This window comes from Salvelinus alpinus, chromosome 2 (assembly GCF_045679555.1).
Source record: "Salvelinus alpinus chromosome 2, SLU_Salpinus.1, whole genome shotgun sequence".
NCBI lineage: Eukaryota > Metazoa > Chordata > Actinopteri > Salmoniformes > Salmonidae > Salvelinus > Salvelinus alpinus.
Genome location: NC_092087.1, coordinates 110065795 through 110086657, shown reverse-complemented (window position 1 = coordinate 110086657; position 20863 = coordinate 110065795). Strand labels below are relative to the sequence as shown.

The 20863-nt window shown below is 39.7% G+C and overlaps 2 protein-coding genes across 2 annotated transcripts in view; both read left to right on the top strand.

Annotated features, from left to right (window-relative positions):
* The window catches only part of LOC139548811 (zinc finger protein ZFP2-like), a 50813-nt gene extending 36652 nt beyond the window's left edge, over window positions 1–14161 (top strand). Inside the window, exon 2 of the mRNA XM_071358669.1 lies at window positions 11450–14161. Within this exon, the coding sequence (XP_071214770.1) occupies window positions 11450–12501 (1052 nt within the window). The 3' untranslated portion in view covers window positions 12502–14161. The remainder of the gene's footprint in view (window positions 1–11449) is intronic.
* Window positions 1–20863, top strand: part of LOC139549643 (zinc finger protein 180-like) — a 167296-nt gene that overhangs the window by 89545 nt on the left and 56888 nt on the right. The window lies entirely within an intron of this gene.

Sequence of the window (20863 nt, the reverse complement as noted above, 5' to 3'; positions counted from 1 at the left end):
GACCGTTTGAGCAGACACATGTGTAACAGTATAACTTTAGTACGTCCCCTCGCCCCGAACCTCGGGCGCGAACCAGGGACCCTCTGCACACATCAACAACTGACACCCACGAAGCGTCGTTACCCATCGCTCCACAAAAGCCACGGCCCTTGCAGAGCAAGGGGCAACACTACTTCTAGGTTTCAGAGCAAGTGACGTAACTGATTGAAACGCTATTAGCGCGTACCCGCTAACTAGCTAGCCATTTCACATCCGTTACACATGCACATTTGTGGCCTGCTGGAGGTCATTTTGCAGGGCTCTGGCAGTGCTCCTCCTGCTCCTCCTTGCACAAAGGCGGAGGTAGCGGTCCTGCTGCTGGATTGTTGCCCTCCTACGGCCTCCTCCACGTCTCCTGATGTACTGGCCTGTCTCCTGGTAGCGCCTCCATGCTCTGGACACTACGCTGACAGACACAGCAAACCTTCTTGCCACAGCTCGCATTGATGTGCCATCCTGGATGAGCTGCACTACCTGAGCCACTTGTGTGGGTTGAAGACTCCGTCTCATGCTACCACTAGAGTAAAAGCACCGGCGCATTCAAAAGTGACCAAAACATCCGCCAGGAAGCATAGGAAGAGAAGTGGTGTGTGGTCACCACCTGCAGAACCATTCCTTTTTTGGGGGTGTCTTGCTAATTGCCTATAATTTCCACCTGTTGTCTATTCCATTTGCACAACAGCATGTGAAATTTATTGTCAATCAGTGTTGCTTCCTAAGTGGACAGTTTGATTTGACAGAAGTGTGATTGACTTGGAGTTACATTGTGTTGTGAGCAGTGTATATCTAGTGTTTTTTAGTGTTTCAACATCACGTACATCCTGATTTCCCCCCGAATCGATATCAGTAATTTATACATATTACTTTATGTTCTATATTATACATATTAACAAACATTTGGTTTTGATATTTCATATTTACAATTCATATAACATTTAGTAATCAATTATGTATACAATCAACTGACAATTTTTGGGTATAATTATGTCAGTTAGGTCAGGTCAGTTTATATTATACAGGAAGTATTATTAAAGAGATGCTTTACATTGAAATACAGATAGATGCAGTAGTCCCAGAGTTAATGATCCAAGGTCAGTTTATATTATACAGGAAATATTATTAAAGAGATGCTTTACATTGAAATACAGAGAGATGCAGTAGTCTCAGAGTTAATGATCCCAGGTCAGTTTTGCATTTCACCTCCTGATTGATGACTAACAATGTTAGAATAAAAAATAAAAACACAAGGCTTAAACATGCTCTCTCTCTCCATCTGTCTCTCGTCTGCAGACATGTTTTGATGTGATAGAGGATGCCAACCCCCAGTCCCATCATCGCCACCTCACCTGCTTTTAAGATAACCTTTGGGCCGACTAGAGACACTATTATGTAATTGTTATGAACTGAGAGAATATTTAGGTAGCACTGTGATTCATTAATCATGTGCTGCCTTCCCTGCTCCTATGTGCTTACCTCTTTCCCTTTCTGTCTTTTATACCTCTCTCTCCACCTCCTCTTTCTTCCTCTGTTTTTATAATTCACAACAGATGTGCATTGAAGGACAGATTGAACTTGTATTTATAACACTTGGACAATGAGCTTTTCAATAAAGCGTTTCACATTCTCTACTGGTTGAAATGAAGTGTAATGTGATGAAATACTCCACCTATCCTGTGTTTATCAGATCAATGCAGATGAAGGGCATTAGATGTTGAGATGAACCGGTGTTGGAGTATTTACATGATGCATAGGAAGTGTAGTGTTCTGTTTTTTAACATTATATTTCTGTATATATGAATTAACTAGTTAAATCCTGTTTCTAGTCTGTTACAATGTGTAACCATTGATGTCCCAGGACCAAGATTGGTAAACACTGTTGAAGTGTATAATTGTAATACATACATGCAGACACAGCGTCATTCAAAGACTGGAATTTGATACTCCTGGTATTGGATATGACTGAAAAATAATCTCAAAGACATTCATTCCTAAACTGCACATTTATTTGCCAAGGTAGAGTACATGATCAGTGAATATATTAAATGTACAGGCTACAATGTGGGGATCTCATGCATGGTAATAACTACATGTATATATGACTTGCATCCTTGGTACAACATGATATTATATTCTACTCAATCCATAGGCTTCATTAATGTCATTCAGGCTGTTTTGAAGTTGATACAACTGGCTATGATAGCTGAGGTTCATAGCTAGGTTCTGAACTAATATGTATACCAAACGGTTGGGTCCATACACAGATCGGCTAGATAGCTAGCTACACATCCACGGGCATAGAGGGATTTTAATCATCCACTGCACAATAAGCAAGAACACAGCTAGCTACGTTATTTCATCTATCTGCATGGCAAATATCAGCAAGGCAAGCTTACAAAATTGTACATTCAATTTGCAGTAAATTCTTCAGCTAGCTAGATTCTAGACATCCACTGTTTCACAAATCAACCGCCTGGTTTGCTGGTTGTTTCAGGAGTCCCTAAAACAACCAGAATTACAATTTCATACTCATGTCACAACACCCATAAAGCTAGTCAGCTAGCTGGCTAATGTTAGCTGGGTCAGCTAGCTGGCTAATGTTAGCTAGTCAGCTAGCTGGTTAATGTCAGCTACCTTGCTAAATCGCGATTTTCATAAATGAACTTTATGATAAAAAAATGCATAATCGTTTGTCTCTACATGAACTAACATTCCTGTCAACTGTACATGTTTTTTGCATGATTCGTTATGACGTTATAATCCCTTACATTTGCTTCCATCCTAGTATTTCTGTCCGCCATCTTTGATTCAGTTCAGATCTGTGTAGGGGTTCCCCTCTCTCCTAGTATTTCTGTCCGCCATCTTTGATTCAGTTCAGTTCTGTGTAGGGGTACCCCTCTCTCCTAGTATTTATGTTCGTCATCTTTGATGCAGTACAGTTCTGTGTAGGGGTACCCCTCTCTCCTAGTATTTCTGTCCGCCATCTTTGATTCAGTTCTGTGTAGGGGTACCCCTCTCTCCTAGTATTTCTGTCCGCCATATTTGATCCAGTTCAGTTTTGTGTAGGGGTACCCCTCTCTCCTAGTATTTCTGTCCGCCATCTTTGATCCACTTCAGTTCTTTGTAGGGTTACCCCTCTCTCCTAGTATTTCTGTCCGCCATCTTTGCTGTAGAAAGTCTAACAGTCACTAGCGGAGCAGCAGCCTCCCCCGGTCCTAGTGCCGGCCCTGTAAGAAGTTTAAGACACGATGGAATGGTTGACGAAATAGGAAATCACAGAAAAAATATATTGACTGATATTGATTTATTTAGTTTAAAATTAATATTTTAGGACTAGCCAATTCCCTGATTCCTACCCTTTAATTTTTTGTCTGAAAATTAAATTTACATTTTACTCAATTGTGTTACCCACTCCATTTAGCAGATTGCGGTCTGCGACTTTAAGGTAATGCTGCTACTGTGACGTATAATCTAGTGGACGGAACGCTTCTTTCAACAGCAGCAACAGACAGTCAGCCACCTTGGTAGCTTGCTAGACAAGATAGACGAACCAATAAAGCTCTGTAGACGCTTTAGTGTATATTTGCCACTGTATTTTAAAACCACTTCTGTCGCCTAGTTAGTTATCCGTTTTAATTTCATATTTACGGTATTGTTTTTATTATTCATCTAGCGGGCTGGTTAAGTTAGCATTAGCCTAGCTAGCTAACATCTCCAACCATGAGGTCACTAAGCTACTCTCTTGTTAATGAAGAGGAGGACTGCTGGACGGAGAAAGAAGCTCTCGTCAAAGAGGAGGAGGAAGAGAAGGATATCACAGTAAAACAAGAAGTAGAGGGTGAGGCTGTTACAGTGAAAGAAGAAGAGAAAGACGTTTCAGTGAAAGAAGAGGAAGACGCGTTCAGATTGAAAGAGGAAGAGGATGTTACAGTAAAAGAAGAGGAGGAAGAGAAAGAGGAGGGTGCAGTTTTTGGAGTGAAGGAGGAGGAGAGGGAGATGACTGTCACATTGAAAAAGGAGATGGAAGAAGAGGAGGAAACTGGATTTCTGGACTCAGTTTCCCAAACGCATCTTAAGGCATCTGATGGTTCTAACGATGAACGGGCCCTGATTAACACAAGTAAGTACTGCCTTAAAAACAGAGGCACAAACTCTGCAGTTGTTGAACTTTTTTATTTAACCAGGTGGCTATGATGTCATAATGATAGTTTAACATGGTGACCATGATGTCATAATGATAGTTTAACCAGGTAGGCCAGTTGAGAACAAGTTCTCATTTACAACTGCTACCTGGCCAAGATAAAGCAAAGCAGTGTGACACAGACAACAACATAGAGTTACACATGGAATAACATGGAATAAACAATAAACAAGCCAATAACACAATAAACAAGTCAATGACACAGTAGAAAAAAAGAAAGTCTATATATAGTGTGTGCAAAAGGCATGAGGAGGTAGGCAATGAATAGTCCATAGTAGCGAAGAATTACAATTTAGCAGATTAACACTGGAGTGGTAAATGAGCAGATGATGATGTGCAAGTAGAGATACTGGTGTGTAAAAGAGCAGAAAAGTACATGTACAGCTGCAGCGATCGGTTAGCTGCTCAGATAGCTGATGTTTGAAGTTGGTGAGGGAAATATAAGTCTCCAGCTTCAGCGATTTTTGAAATTTGTTCCAGTCACCGACAGCAGAGAACTGGAAGGATGTGTGGTGTTAAAGGGGAAATCTGCAATTACTACATCCATATTTAGATTTTTAAATTATTTATTTATAACCATTGATTCTTGAAGAATATAACACATGCCTCATGAGCTTAGTTCAACTGTTGTACCCCATCAGAACCCTAAATAAGCTTTTTTACTCCAATGTATAGAAAAAATGTAAATCAACACTGTATAGCCTCAACATGGTTAAAACTATAATGTTGATATCATGGATGGTCAGTCCTTGCATCCATAGGTCTGTCTATGAATTTGAAAGTAGTTACATTTCTCCAGCCCCATCCATCATCTTATTAGCAAAACAGTGGTGGAATTACAGCTTTGTTATTGGTTGATTGATTGTTGTGTGGCTTTTTTAAAGGGACAACTTAGTATTTAAACAGCAACAAAATGGCTGCCCAGAGACTTGGTTTGGTAAACAGCTGAGGGATGGGGGCTGGAGAAATGTAACCACTCTCAAATTAATAGAGAAAGCTATTGTATCAACCGTAATCCAACACCTAGCGACCTCGTCAAGAAGTTCAGACATCTTGGCGTAACAGTTATAAGGTGTTGGCTTGACAGTCGCTGGACCCAGGTTTGAGTTCAGCTCAGGGCAACCCCCTGAATTCACTACACTATGAATACAAGAACTGACCATCCATGAGGTCAAAATTATAGTTTAACCAGGTTTCTAGGATATATAGTATATTCTAGAATTCATCCATGATGTCATAGTGGTAGTTTAACCAGGTTTCTAGGATATATAGTATATTCTAGAATTCATCCATGATGTCATAATGATAGTTTAACCAGGTTTCTAGGATATATAGTATGTTCTAGAATTCATCCATGATGTCATAATGATAGTTTAACCAGGTTTCTAGGCTATATAGTATATTCTAGAATTGCCAGTGTAGATTTCCTGTGGGGGTCAAATTGTTAGAGCTGTTGATAAGTCATTGTATAATGTTCAGCCAATTTATTTCCATGCCATTACATCAATATCGCCCAACCAGAAGAAAAGAAAAACTCTTCCCAATCCACCTCCTCCTGCTGGCCTTCATACATTCTGACGTTGCTGGTAATCGGCTACACAAGCAGTCGGCAACCTACATTTGGAGTGCAAATGTATCTTACCATTTCTACTGATCTGGTGCCAGTTATGATTTTCATATTCACATTTTACTGGAACAGTTTAATTTCATTTATAATAGTATCTCAATCATTGTCTGTGATTAATCTACATTCTATCTAAATGAAAATTATACAAATCTAAAAGTAACTTTTATTGCCATTGCCATTTATGTAAAAACTAGCCTATGTAAAGCCAACAAATAAAAACATTGCAAATAGATGTCCTATAAATCACATGGCCTGTCTATAACGAACTTGAAACATTGTATAAAATATTCTGGGCCCTCAGTTTCCCGTGCCTGTGAGTTCTCGACCGACACAGCTGTAGGCTATTTGTGAAAGGGATAAGAAGTAATCAGGTATTTTATAACATTTCCACTGGATCAGAGCATTACATTTTTCCCTTTCGTGCCGAGTGGTTATCGAAAGGGCGAGAGCTGGAAATATTTTACAAATACTTTGAGGAACTATTCTCATTTGCAATTGATTTAGATTTAGACTTTGATTACTTGCTGTTTGAGGTGGAAAAAAAACATTACTTTGAGAAGCTCCACAACTCACAATCAGACATCCCCAAATGGGCATATTTATAGGCCTACATTTGTGCTCAGGACAGGTAGACTAGTCGTACTTCTATATGTGTAACCAGGTAGACTAGTCGTACTTCTATATGTGTAACCAGGTAGACTAGTCCTACTTCTATATGTGTAACCAGGTAGACTAGTCCTACTTCTATATGTGGAACCAGGTAGACTAGTCCTACTTCTATTTGTGTAACCAGGTAGACTAGTCCTACTTCTATATGTGTAACCAGGTAGACTAGTCCTACTTCTATATGTGTAACCAGGTAGACTAGTCCTACTTCTATATGTGTTGTCAGGTAGACTAGTCCTACTTCTATATGTGTTGTCGGGTAGACTAGTCCTACTTCTATATGTGTAACCAGGTAGACTAGTCCTACTTCTATATGTGTAACCAGGTAGACTAGTCCTACTTCTATATGTGTAACCAGGTAGACTAGTCCTACTTCTATATGTGTAACCAGGTAGACTAGTCCTACCTCTATATGTGTAACCAGGTAGACTAGTCCTACTTCTATATGTGTTGTCAGGTAGACTAGTCCTACTTCTATATGTGTAACCAGGTAGACTAGTCCTACCTCTATATGTGTAACCAGGTAGACTAGTCCTACCTCTATATGTGTAACCAGGTAGACTAGTCCTACTTCTATATGTGTAATCAGGTAGACTAGTCCTACCTCTATATGTGTTGTCAGGTAGACTAGTCCTACTTCTATATGTGTAACCAGGTAGACTAGTCCTACTTCTATATGTGTAACCAGGTAGACTAGTCCTACTTCTATATGTGTTGTCAGGTAGACTAGTCCTACTTCTATATGTGTAACCAGGTAGACTAGTCCTACTTCTATATGTGTAACCAGGTAGACTAGTCCTACTTCTATATGTGTAACCAGGTAGACTAGTCCTACTTCTATATGTGTAACCAGGTAGACTAGTCCTACTTCTATATGTGTAACCAGGTAGACTAGTCCTACTTCTATATGTGTTGTCAGGTAGACTAGTCCTACTTCTATATGTGTAACCAGGTAGACTAGTCCTACTTCTATATGTGTAACCAGGTAGACTAGTCCTACTTCTATATGTGTTGTCAGGTAGACTAGTCCTACCTCTATATGTGTAACCAGGTAGACTAGTCCTACTACTATATGTGTTGTCGGGTAGACTAGTTCTACCTCTATATGTGTAATCAGGTAGACTAGTCCTACTTCTATATGTGTAACCAGGTAGACTAGTCCTACTACTATATGTGTAACCAGGTAGACTAGTCCTACTTCTATATGTGTAACCAGGTAGACTAGTCCTACCTCTATATGTGTAACCAGGTAGACTAGTCCTACTTCTATATGTGTAACCAGGTAGACTAGTCCTACTTCTATATGTGTAACCAGGTAGACTAGTCCTACTTCTATATGTGTAATCATGTAGACTAGTCCTACTTCTATATGTGTAACCAGGTAGACTAGTCCTACTACTATATGTGTAACCAGGTAGACTAGTCCTACTACTATATGTGTAATCAGGTGTGCGTCAACATTGACAAACAAAAGACAATGAATAAATTGACAAAACTGACACATGTTGCGGGGTCAGGTCAAATCAAATGTTATTGGTCACATGGTTAGCGGATGTTAATGGTCACATACACATGGTTAGCGGATGTTAATGGTCACATACACATGGTTAGCGGATGTTAATGGTCACATGCACATGGTTAGCAGATGTTAATGGTCACATACACATGGTTAGCGGATGTTAATGGTCACATACACATGGTTAGCTGATGTTAATGGTCACATACACATGGTTAGCGGATGTTAATGGTCACATACATATGGTTAGCCGATGTTAATGGTCACATACACATGGTTAGCAGATGTTAATGGTCACATACACATGGTTAGCAGATGTTAATGGTCACATACACATGGTTAGCAGATGTTAATGGTCACATACACATGGTTAGCAGATGTTAATGGTCACATACACATGGTTAGCAGATGTTAATGGTCACATACACATGGTTAGCAGATGTTAATGGTCACATACACATGGTTAGCAGATGTTATTGGTCACATACACATGGTTAGCAGATGTTAATGGTCACATACACATGGTTAGCAGATGTTAATGGTCACATGCAGATGTTAATGGTCACATACACATGGTTAGCAGATGTTAATGGTCACATACACATGGTTAGCAGATGTTATTGGTCACATACACATGGTTAGCAGATGTTAATGGTCACATACACATGGTTAGCAGATGTTAATGGTCACATGCAGATGTTAATGGTCACATACACATGGTTAGCAGATGTTAATGGTCACATACACATGGTTAGCAGATGTTAATGGTCACATACACATGGTTAGCAGATGTTAATGGTCACATGCAGATGTTAATGGTCACATACACATGGTTAGCAGATGTTAATGGTCACATACACATGGTTAGCAGATGTTAATGGTCACATACACATGGTTAGCGGATGTTAACTTCTCACGAGTCACCATCCCGGATCCGGGAGCACCCTCATCAGTAAAAAAGCTGACTAGCATAGCCTAGCATAGCGCCACAAGTAAATACTAGCATCTAAATATCATAAAATCACAAGTCCAAGACACCAGATGAAAGATACACATCTTGTGAATCCAGCCATCATTTCTGATTTTTAAAATGTTTTACAGGGAAGACACAATATGTATTTCTATTAGCTAACCACGATAGCAAGAGACCCAACTTTTTTTTTTCACCTTTTTTTCCTGCATAGGTAGCTATCACAAATTCGACCAAATAAAGATATAAATAGTCACTAACCAAGAAACAACTTCATCAGATGACAGTCTGATAACATATTTATTGTATAGCATATGTTTTGTTCGAAAAATGTGCATATTTCAGGTATAAATCATAGTTTTACATTGCAGCCACCATCACAAAATCTCACCAAAGCAGCTAGAATAACTACAGAGACCAACGTGAATTACCTAAATACTCATCATAAAACATTTATGAAAAATACACAGTGTACAGCAAATGAAAGACAAACATCTTGTGAATCCAGCCAATATTTCAGATTTTTTAAGTGTTTTACAGCGAAAACACAATATAGCATTATATTAGCTTACTACAATAGCCTACCACACAGCCGCATTCAATCAAGGAACGTTAGCGATAGCGAATAAACCAGCAAAATATATAATTTTTTTTACTAACCTTCTCAAACTTCCTATAACATCATATTACACAATACATATATGGTTTGTTCGAAAATGTGCATATTTAGCGGTACAATTCGTGGTTGAACAATGAATACTAGCCAAACTGCCCAAAATAATCCGGATATATTTCTGACACTCACATCATCTAATCAAATAACTAATCATATACTTTACTAAAAAATACAGGTTGGACAGAAAATGAAAGATACACTAGTTCTTAATGCAACCGCTGTGTTAGATTTTTAAAAATAACCTTATTACGACATACAGCTTACGTTATAGCAAAACTGCGCCCGAATTCTGGGCGGTATATAGTCTAAACATTTTTCGACAGAAATACGAAATAATATCATAAATGGTTCCTACTATTTGATGAGCTTCCATCAGAATCTTGTACAAGTTGTCCTTTGTCCAGAATAATCGTTGTTTGGTTGTAGAATGCCCTCTTCATCTGTAGAACGCTAGCCAACATTAGCAGTGTGGCGCAGCAGTGTCCAAATCCCCAGAACGCATCACAAAGAAAATATCGAAAATCAGAATAAACTTATATAAACTGATATAAGTCGGTTTAATATAACTAGTTGATGATGTTTTTAACACATATATCGAATAAAATCAGAGCCGGATATATCTGGTCGCGTCACTCCAACAGGTCTTGTTCGGCCTCAGATAGAGCTGTACACCCCATTCCAATTCTCACTGCCTACTGACATCTAGTGGAAGGCGTATGCAGTGCATGTAGACCCATAGATTACATGCAAATTGATAAACTGACCCTGGAACAGAGTGCCCGATTTCAGATTTCTCACTTCCTGACAGGAAGTTTGCTGCAAAATGAGTTCTGTTTTACTCACAGATATAATTCAAACGGTTTTAGAAACTAGAGTGTTTTCTATCCAATAGTAATAATAATATGCATATTGTACGAGCAAGAATTGAGTACATGTAAATGGAGGCTATTATTGCTGTCAGCCTATGAGAACTCCCCTGAGTTTTCCCCCACGGTGGTGAATTAGTGAATAGACACAGAGCTTAATGTGAGGTTCCTTCAGGAGCACTCCTGATCTTGCGCTGTAATATTCAGAATACATTGTGGAAAACTAAAATCTTTGTTCACCATTTTTGTTCCAGACAGATATACTACATCCATAACTAGTGGTTTCCTCATTACCAGATATACTACATCCATAACTAGCGGTTTCCTCATTAGCAGATATACTACATCCATAACTAGTGGTTTCCTCATTACCAGATATACTACATCCATAACTAGTGGTTTCTTCATTACCAGATATACTACATCCATAACTAGTGGTTTCCTCATTACCAGATATACTACATCCATAACTAGTGGTTTCCTCATTACCAGATATACTACATCCATAACTATCAGTTTTCTCATTAGCAGGGAGGAGTTTCTACAACCAAATTGCATTTGCATCACCCTCGTGCAATCAAATTGTAGAATTGTAGAATCGTGCCGCATTTTTAGGAAACGCAGAAAGTCCTATATTGGAGACCAAAAGTCGTCTGGCACACTGCTTACAGTTTCAACAACATGAATAACTTATTTCAAGTCTACAATCATCGATGTTACTACTAAAATATGACTATTCTTGCTCATTTTAAGACAATTGTCAAATAATTTTAACATTCATTACAGACATCAATTGTTGTACAACATCATGGCTACGCTGTTGGCATCACCTTTTACAGTGGTCTTCCACTGTTGTGGGCCTTGAACCATTTGACTTTGTTGTTCACACAGGAGAGATACGGGACTATCGTGGATCCTCTGGGGAGCCTCAACAACCTCATGATGCTGACGAGGCAGAGAAGAGTCTCTCCAGATCAGAACACCTCAAGAAACACCAGCGGAGATCCACAGGGAAGAAATCTCACTGCTGCTCTGACTGTGGGAAGAGATTCACCTCCACATCAGGCATTAAAATTCATCAGAGAATCCACACAGGAGAGAAACCTTATAGCTGTTATCAATGTGGGAAGAGTTTTTCAACTTCTGGCTCTCTGACTTTACATCAGAGAACACACACAGGAGAGAAACCTTATAGCTGTGATCAATGTGGGAAGAGTTTTACTACTTCTGGCTCTCTGACAGTGCACCAGAGAACACACACAGGAGAGAAACCTTATAGCTGTGATCAATGTGGGAAGAGGTTTACTAAATCTAGCAGTCTGACTAAACACCAGAGAACACACACAGGAGAGAAACCTTATAGCTGTGATCAATGTGGGAAGAGTTTTACTACATCTGGCTCTCTGACTTTACACCAGAGAACACACACAGGAGAGAAACCTTATAGCTGTGATCAATGTGGGAAGAGTTTTTGTCTATCTGGCCATCTGACAGTGCACCAGAGAACACACACAGGAGAGAAACCTTATAGCTGTGATCAATGTGGGAAGAGTTTTACTACTTCTGGCTCTCTGACAGTGCACCAGAGAATACACACAGGAGAGAAACCTTATAGCTGTGATCAATGTGGGAAGAGTTTTTGTCTATCTGGCCATCTGACAGTGCACCAGAGAACACACACAGGAGAGAAACCTTATAGCTGTGATCAATGTGGGAAGAGTTTTACTACTTCTGGCCATCTGACTTTACACCAGAGAACACACACAGGAGAGAAACCTTATAGCTGTGGTCAATGTGGGAAGAGTTTTACTACTTCTGGCCATCTGACAGTGCACCAGAGAATACACACAGGAGAGAAACCTTATAGCTGTGATCAATGTGGGAAGAGTTTTGTTCAATCTATCTCTCTGACAGTGCACCAGCGAACCCACACAGGAGATTAACCTTATAGCTGTGATCAATGTGGGAAGAGTTTTGTTCAATCTAGCTATCTGACAGTGCACAAGAGATCACACACAGGCGAGCCAATGTATAGCTGTGACCAGAGATAATCTGATAAAAGATCTCTGACTAATCATCAGAAAATACATGAAGCAGTTGTTTCATGATATTAATGAAATTATGTCACAATGTAGAATGTTTTAACATTGTAGTAGGAGTATTTTAATGATGTCACAATGTAGAATGTTGTAGTAGGAGTATTTTAATGATGTCACAATGTAGAATGTTGTAGTAGGAGTATTTTAATGATGTCACAATGTAGAATGTTGTAGTAGGAGTATTTTAATGATGTCACAATGTAGAATGTTGTAGAAGGAGTATTTTAATGATGTCACAATGTAGAATGTTTTAACATTGTAGTAGGAGTATTTTAATGATGTCACAATGTAGAACCCTAAACGTTTGCCCCCTGTTCTATTGATTTCAACATGATATGGATATTAGCCTCAGGGGGAAAATCCAGGCTCTGAATTGAAATAGTATTATTTATGAGATTTAGTAAGTACACATTATTCCCAGATTCCGTGTGGTTTTTGAGCTGCTAGTTTTAACAGGACGTGCAACCTCATCTCCCTCCTGTCGCACAAATGATTTTAGCATGATATCGATTAGTTATGACAAATAAGTGTTGCGTTCCTTTGTTTAGCGACCCCTACATTTAAATGCATTCCAACATCACGTACAACCTGATTTCCCCTCTAATTGATATCAGTGATTTATTGCTACTTGTCAAAACAACAGCGTTTCTGGTGCTTGTGCAGTTTATAAGGAGCTTGTTTAAAAAAATACAAGAAATATGATTATTGTGGCAGATGTTTGTGTAAATAGCACATGTTATGTTTAGGTTTTCAATTGATCCCAAACTGTTTCTGCATATTGGTTATTGATTTGGACACGTTAAAACTGTGTTTTGACATTGAGGCTATCCCACCTAGCACAATGTAATTGAAAAGACGTTGAAAATAAGACTATGCAATCAAATATTTTTTTAAACATTTTTTATTATACCATGCCTTACCATTAAGTGAATTATTGACAATACATATTAACAAAGGGGTGTACATTTGGTTTTGGTAAATCATGTTTACAATTCATGTAACTTTTAGTAATCATAATTATTTATGCAATCAACTGACAATTTTTGGGTATAAATATATTGACATTGTTGCCCTTCTTTTAGAATAGCAGGGTTCATTCTCAGATGTGCCAACCCAAATGTACTAGAGCATGACATTGGGGACTGGGCCCCGATCCAACAACATGCCTATCTAGTGAACCCTGAAAAGAGAGAGAAGCTCTGCAGTGAGGTGGAAAGTTACTACGGATAGTGCAGGAGTTTCCTTTTGAAATCAGACATGTCCGTGTTAAGGACAACTTTGTTGCTGATTTTCTCAAGGGTGGGCAGTCAAAATGTTCGTGTTTTGCGTTTAGCCATTGCGTTGCCATGGATCACAATTTATTTTGACTGCACGTTTTTCTGTATTGGAGATGAGTTTTGTTTGGGCTCGTTCCAAGAGGACGAGAGTTCTAGAAGCTAGTGAGTTTTAGGAAGACGAGAGTTCTAGAAGCTAGTGAGTTTTAGGATTCTATAGAAAGAAAAAGGAGAAAAAAATAATACGATTGTATATTATTATTTAGAAATACGTGTTTTTTCTTGTTTTTAATTGTTGACAGCCAGTAGACACCATGTTTATATTGGTGAAGGTGAAGCATTGTAGTTGATTATAATGTGAAATGGAAGTTGTTTTCTGTTGGTGGTGAGCAAACTTGTCCAACAAAAATGATAGGATTTATTTGTTGTCTTAAGGGGGAAGGTGTTACAGGCTTTAGTTTTTCCATTTTTATGTTTTGAGGTTGGACTTTAGCACTATAGCACGTAGGAGGCACTGATTGGTGTCACCTCGTTAGTCAGTATGTGTAACACCAGTTCTTTTGTTTGCCTCTTCTTGGGCAGATTTAGTGGGTCTCATGGTGGGTGACTTATGTCCCAGTTGTTGTTACTAGTCAACTTTCAGTGGACACTGAGAGCAAAACTGCAACATTATGTTATAATACTTTTATTGCATCAAATGGTTGTTTTATGCAACAGAATAGAGGGTTCTTAGAACTACTGTGTCTGTGTGTTCTACTGAGGATGGGCCTCTGGGAGAAAACACTGACAGGAGATTTACAATGTATTTTGGGTGATTAAACCTAAAGAGACCACATTCCAGAGCATGAGGTAATGTTTCTGTTCTATATGGTACCAGGGAGAGATGACCCCAGGGCCAGACCCTGGTCTCTACACAAAGAGTACTGTTTTTACAGCAGATACTGTCTGCTGAGAATTATAAGTATCTTTCATACAAATCTTAACCTTGTGACCCGTTCTATACATCTGTTGTTGGTCATGTAGGTTGAAAGGGGTGTATCTTGGCTATAAAAGACCTTTGTACTTTTGTCTCGGGGCTCTCAACGAATCATCTGGGGGTGATTTGTTGACCAGCCATCATTTATCATAGATCACTCAATTGATTCACTTTATATGTGTGTGTTGTATTGACCTGCTCCCTTATTAATAAGTGAATAAAGATTTCGATTTAAGAATAACTCTGACTTGTGTGATAAGTTTGTCTCTTTTGAAATTAACCACCACATTTGGCGATGGGGGATGTGAATCTTGACTTGTTGACCGCTCCTGGCGACCTGGGTAAATGGTGCACCAGGGATAGATTTTTCAGGGTGCGTCGTTAGGGTTCGTCTGGGTGCGTCGTTAGGGTTCGTCAGGGTGCGTCGTTAGGGTGCGTCAGGTTGCGTCGTTAGGGTGCGTCAGGGTGCGTCGTTAGGGTGCGTTGTGTCGTTAGGGTGCGTTGTTAGGGTGCGTCAGGGTGCGTCAGGGTGCGTCCTGTCGTTAGGGTGCGTTGTTAGGGTGCGTCATGGTGCGTCGTTAGGGTGCGTCAGGGTGCGTCCTGTCGTTAGGTTGCGTCGTTAGGGTTCGTCAGGGTGCGTCGTTAGGGTGTGTCAGGGTGCGTCCTGTCGTTAGGGTGCGTCGTTAGGGATCCCTCAAACTTGGGATCTCAGGGAGACCACACTTTGGGAATGGAGCAGATGGACCCACCTTTGATCTGAGAGGCAGCGAGCCGAGTGGATACCACATCTCAAACCTAGTTAAAGAAAAAGGTGAGCGAAACAAGTGGAGTTTTTGTATTCCAGTGTGAGGGGGGCACCTTGGAGGTGTAAACAGGACCCAGTCAGGAGGCTCTGAGTGTGTATTCCAGTGTGAGGGGGGCACCTTGGAGGTGTAAACAGGACCCAGTCAGTAGGCTCTGAGTGTGTATTCCAGTGTGAGGGGGGCACCTTGGAGGTGTAAACAGGACCCAGTCAGTAGGCTCTGAGTGTGTATTCCTGTGTGGAGGTGTTAACAGGGCCCAGTCAGGAGGCTCTGAGTGTGTATTCCTGTGTGGAGGTGTAAACAGGGCCCAGTCAGGAGGCTCTGAGTGTGTATTCCTGTGTGGAGGTGTAAACAGGGCCCAGTCAGGAGGCTCTGAGTGTGTATTCCTGTGTGGAGGTTTATTATTTTATTAGGTTATTCCTGTATTTTCCCAGTATGAGAGGAGTTGCTAGATGTATTGAATAAACCTTTTTCCATAAAGTTAGTGAACCAAGGTGGCTGATTAGCTGTTGATGTTGAAGAAGAGTCCCGTCCACTAGATTATACGTCACGGTGTCAGAATCACCTGAAAGACGCACATCGCCACCTGCTGACTGGAGTTGGTATCGCAGTTGAGAAAATACTTTCAGACAAAAAGCTAAAAAGCGACTGCCACTAAAAACCAACGACTCCCTTTTAAAACGGGCTATGTGGCATCAGAAACATTAATTATAGTGTAAAAATGTACTACAAAGTGTAGCTAAATAGAATAACTTTGGTCATACCCACTCAGCACGTGACGTCGAATTATGGGCCATATCAGGTCTGTCTGTTGTGGCCGCTATTTCACCCCAAAATATTCATCCCAAATGGGGCTGTGTATAATATAACTATGTAAATGTCTCTCGGACAAGGTAACTTTTATCAATATACACTCTAAAAACGAAAGTTTCTTGGAGTATCCTTTAGGGGTTCTTCAAATTGAAACTGTGGGGGAACCCCTAAAAGTTATTCAAAGAACGTTTTGTGGGAACCCCTATAAGTTCATTGAAGAACCCCTTATCATGGTTCATCAAAGAACCTTTTGGGTTTCATTTTTTAACTTCCTGTCCACCCTCCCTACATTATAAAAACATATTTTAATAATAACAATATTGACAATATTGATTGAAATAATTCATTGTTTATTTAGTGGCACCACAAATGTGAATTAATATTTACAAAACAACTTACCAAACCAAACACATTACAAATTTGCAACATTTCTGCAGACATGTCAGTCCACAATAAATAATACATTTACTTTGTATAGTGCTTTTCATGACATTTAAAATATATAAAATAATGATGTACAATAAAAACAACATACATTAAAAATGAATCATATGTAAACTAACAACATTGTAGACTTGATGCTAAATACAGATTTTTCAGCTTTAGTGTGTATATCATATCCACTTAGTTATGTTAGGAAGTTTGCCATCTTTATGACCGGCCCTGGTAACTTCACCCCAACTTCTCTTCTCCCCAGAACACAGTAACTTAACAACATAAGTGTTTTTCTGACATTTTGGGGAAATGTACGGGAAAATAGAAAATACAGCCGTAGCAGAGCCCCATGACCCATGGGGACGTCCTCGAGGGCGTGGATGTTCTCCCCATCAAAGGCCAGCGGGATTTCACTCTCGCGGTGAAATGGATTTCCACCGATGTGCAGTAAAGGAGTGAAGAGCGGTGAAATCTGTGTCAACAAAAGTAAGAAAAGATTAATACACATACAATTAACAAAGAACATAAATGTTCAGCTGTAGTTTTATATCAGCATGCACACCTATGTTTATGAAGAAACATATGATTGGTGCATAGGCATACCTTGTCACGGACATAAAGGCCACTGGGGTCCTCATTGAAGAGGTTGGGCAAGAGCAGGATCGCTGCTGTGGTCTCCAGTCCTAGTAAAGTAAAGCAATGATCTTACTGCACTTGCTAATTTTATTACAAAATACATTAGAGAAAGGGAAGGAATAAGAGCAAATCCCTCTTCTGTATTGTCCTTCAGGGACTGTCAAAATAGCAGGATGATGTCCTCACCCCTGCCTCGCCTCTCTACCTCTGATAGTCCTTGAATTATCGTTTTGTCTATATCCATTCCATGGACTTGAATCATTTCCGAGAAGATCTGAAAAGATCATTTGTATGCTAATAGATGTCAGTTTGTATTGACTGCTATGTAGGTTAAATGTACACTTCAAATGCAGCTGTCCTACAACATATCTGTACCTTCTTCTTGATCCCAATTGCATTGTGTCCATGTTCTGTCCTATAAGAATTTCAAAGGAAGAGAAAATGTGTCAAAGAATAGTCTTACAAGCATTAAAACATATATATATATTAAATAAATATTGAAAGATAAATGGCATCGACATACAATTTAATGCAAAATAGAAGAACATATTGGAGAAAGCACTAGCCAATACAGTACTGCCATAGTCTATCACAGTGCCATCCGTTTTGTCACCAAAGCCCCATATACTACCCACCACTGCGACCTGTACACTCTCGTTGGCTGGCCCTCGCTTCATACTCGTCGCCAAACCCACTGGTTCCAGGTCATCTACAAGACCCTGCTAGGTAAAGTCCCCCCTTATCTCAGCTCGCTGGTCACCATAGCAACACCTACCTGTAGCACGCGCTCCAGCAGGTTTATCTCTCTGGTCACCCCCAAAACCAATTCTTCCTTTGGCCGCCTCTCCTTCCAGTTCTCTGCTGCCAATGACTGGAACGAACTACAAAAATCTCTGAAACTGGAAACACTTATCTCCCTCACTAGCTTTAAGCACCAGCTGTCAGAGCAGCTCATAGATTACTGCACCTGTACATAGCCCATCTATAATTTAGCCCAAACAACTACCTCTTTACCTACTGTATTTATTTATTTATTTTGCTCCTTTGCACCCCATTATTTCTGTCTCTACTTTGCGCTTTCTTCCACTGCAAACCAACCATTCCAGTGTTTTTAGTTTTATTTTACTTGCTGTGTTGTATTTACTTCGCCACCATGGCCTTTTTATATTTTTATTTATTTATACATATATTTGTTTGCCTTCACCTCCCTTATCTCACCTCACTTGCTCACATTGTATATAGACTTATTTTTTTTTCACTGTATCATTGACTATATGTTTGTTTTACTCCATGTGTAACTATGTGTTGTTGTATGTGTCGAACTGCTTTGCTTTATCTTGGCCAGGTCGCAATTGTAAATGAGAACGTGTTCTCAATTTGCCTACCTGGTTAAATAAAGGTTAAATAAATAAATAAAAAAAATACAGTAACAGTACTGCCATACAGGCCTAATATCACATTTCAGGATATCTTTGTACACAAATTGTTTAATATTTTATCAGGCTGACTTGAAAGATTATACGCAACATTTTGCTGCGTGGCAATACTGTGTTTGGATTCTGAAGGGCATTTATACAAAAGAGGTAGTCTAGACACTGTATTAATACCATTGTATTTGAATCCCATCTACAGCTACCATCTAAGATATTAATTTCCCTCCACAAGGGGGCGTACATGTAACGTTTCCAAAATGGGATAGTATTTTACATGTAACGTTTCCAAAATGGGATCGTATTGTACATGTATCGTTTCCTAAATGGGATAGTAGTGTCCATGTAACGTTTCCAAAATGGGACAGTATTGTCCATGTAACGTTTCCTAAATGGGATAATATTGTCCATGTAACGTTTCCTAAATGGGATGGTATTGTCCATGTAACGTTTCTAAAATGGGATAGTATTGTCCATGTAACGTTTCCAAAATGGGATAGTATTGTACATGTAACGTTTCCAAAATGGGATAGTATTGTACATGTAACGTTTCCAAAATGGGATAATATTGTCCATGTAACGTTATGGCCCCTTGTGAGTTAATAGTATTGCATGCTGTAGCAGGCTGTATAAAGAGGAAGACCTCCATTGACGATTCAGTTCGTTGTAACATCTCGTCTGGACAGGTCACCGTCCTTAGTTAGTTAGTTAGTTAACGTTAGCTAGTTCATTATCACAAAAGTAAGAAATAGTCTAGATTGGAAACTTACGTTAATGAGTGTAAAGCCATGTTGACTTTATGGAAACGACATACAATATATGGGAAAGAATATAGTTGAGGGAAATAATCCAAACCTAGTTGTGCCTAGTTAGGACATAACGTTAGCTAGCTAGATAACGGTACTGTACTGTAGCTCATACAACGCCGACGGTCAAACCCGGCTTTCTAATATTTACGGTAATTAGCTATAGTAACGTTATGGAAGATATTCACAGAAAACCATCATTGTCTTCGTTATTCATTATTAGTATGTTATATTATTATATAAATGATTTCGAGACATATTCAGAGCCAAACATCAACATAACTTAACCTTTTTAACTTGTTGTCGCATCCAAACTTGCCACCATCGTTTTCAGTTGTAATTGCGAAGTTCCCGGAAGAAGTCCAGCAACAACGGAGGTTCCTCGATGAACCCACCTTCTAACAAGTTCTTTGAAGAACCTTTTGGGGCTGTTTTTCATTGACCAAGAACCCTACGGTTCTTAGGGGATCTGAGAACAACTCCAGTTGAACCCTTCATTTTTAGAGTTGTAGTCGGCTCTATTTACTCTCAGATTCAAACATGATGATTAGCATCAACGATCAAGTCAGCTGCTGCTGCTCCAATACAGTATGAGGTGAGACGGTGAACTGATGTTGAACCGGCAGTCAGCTGTTGCTGCTCCAATACAGTATGAGGTGAAACGGTGAACTGACGTTGAACCGGGCAGTCAGCTGCTGCTGCTCCAATACAGTATGAGGTGAGACGGTGAACTGACGTTGAACCGGGCAGTCAGCTGCTGCTGCTCCAATACAGTATGAGGTGAGACGGTGAACTGATGTTGAACTGGGCAGTCAGCTGCTGCTCCAATATAGTATGAGGAGAGACGGTGAACTGACGTTGAACCGGGCAGTCAGCTGCTGCTGCTCCAATACAGTATGAGGTGAGACGGTGAACTGACGTTGAACTGGGCAGTCAGCTGCTGCTGCTCCAATACAGTATGAGGTGAGACGGTGAACTGGGCAGTCAGCTGCTGCTGCTCCAATACAGTATGAGGTGAGACGGTGAACTGACG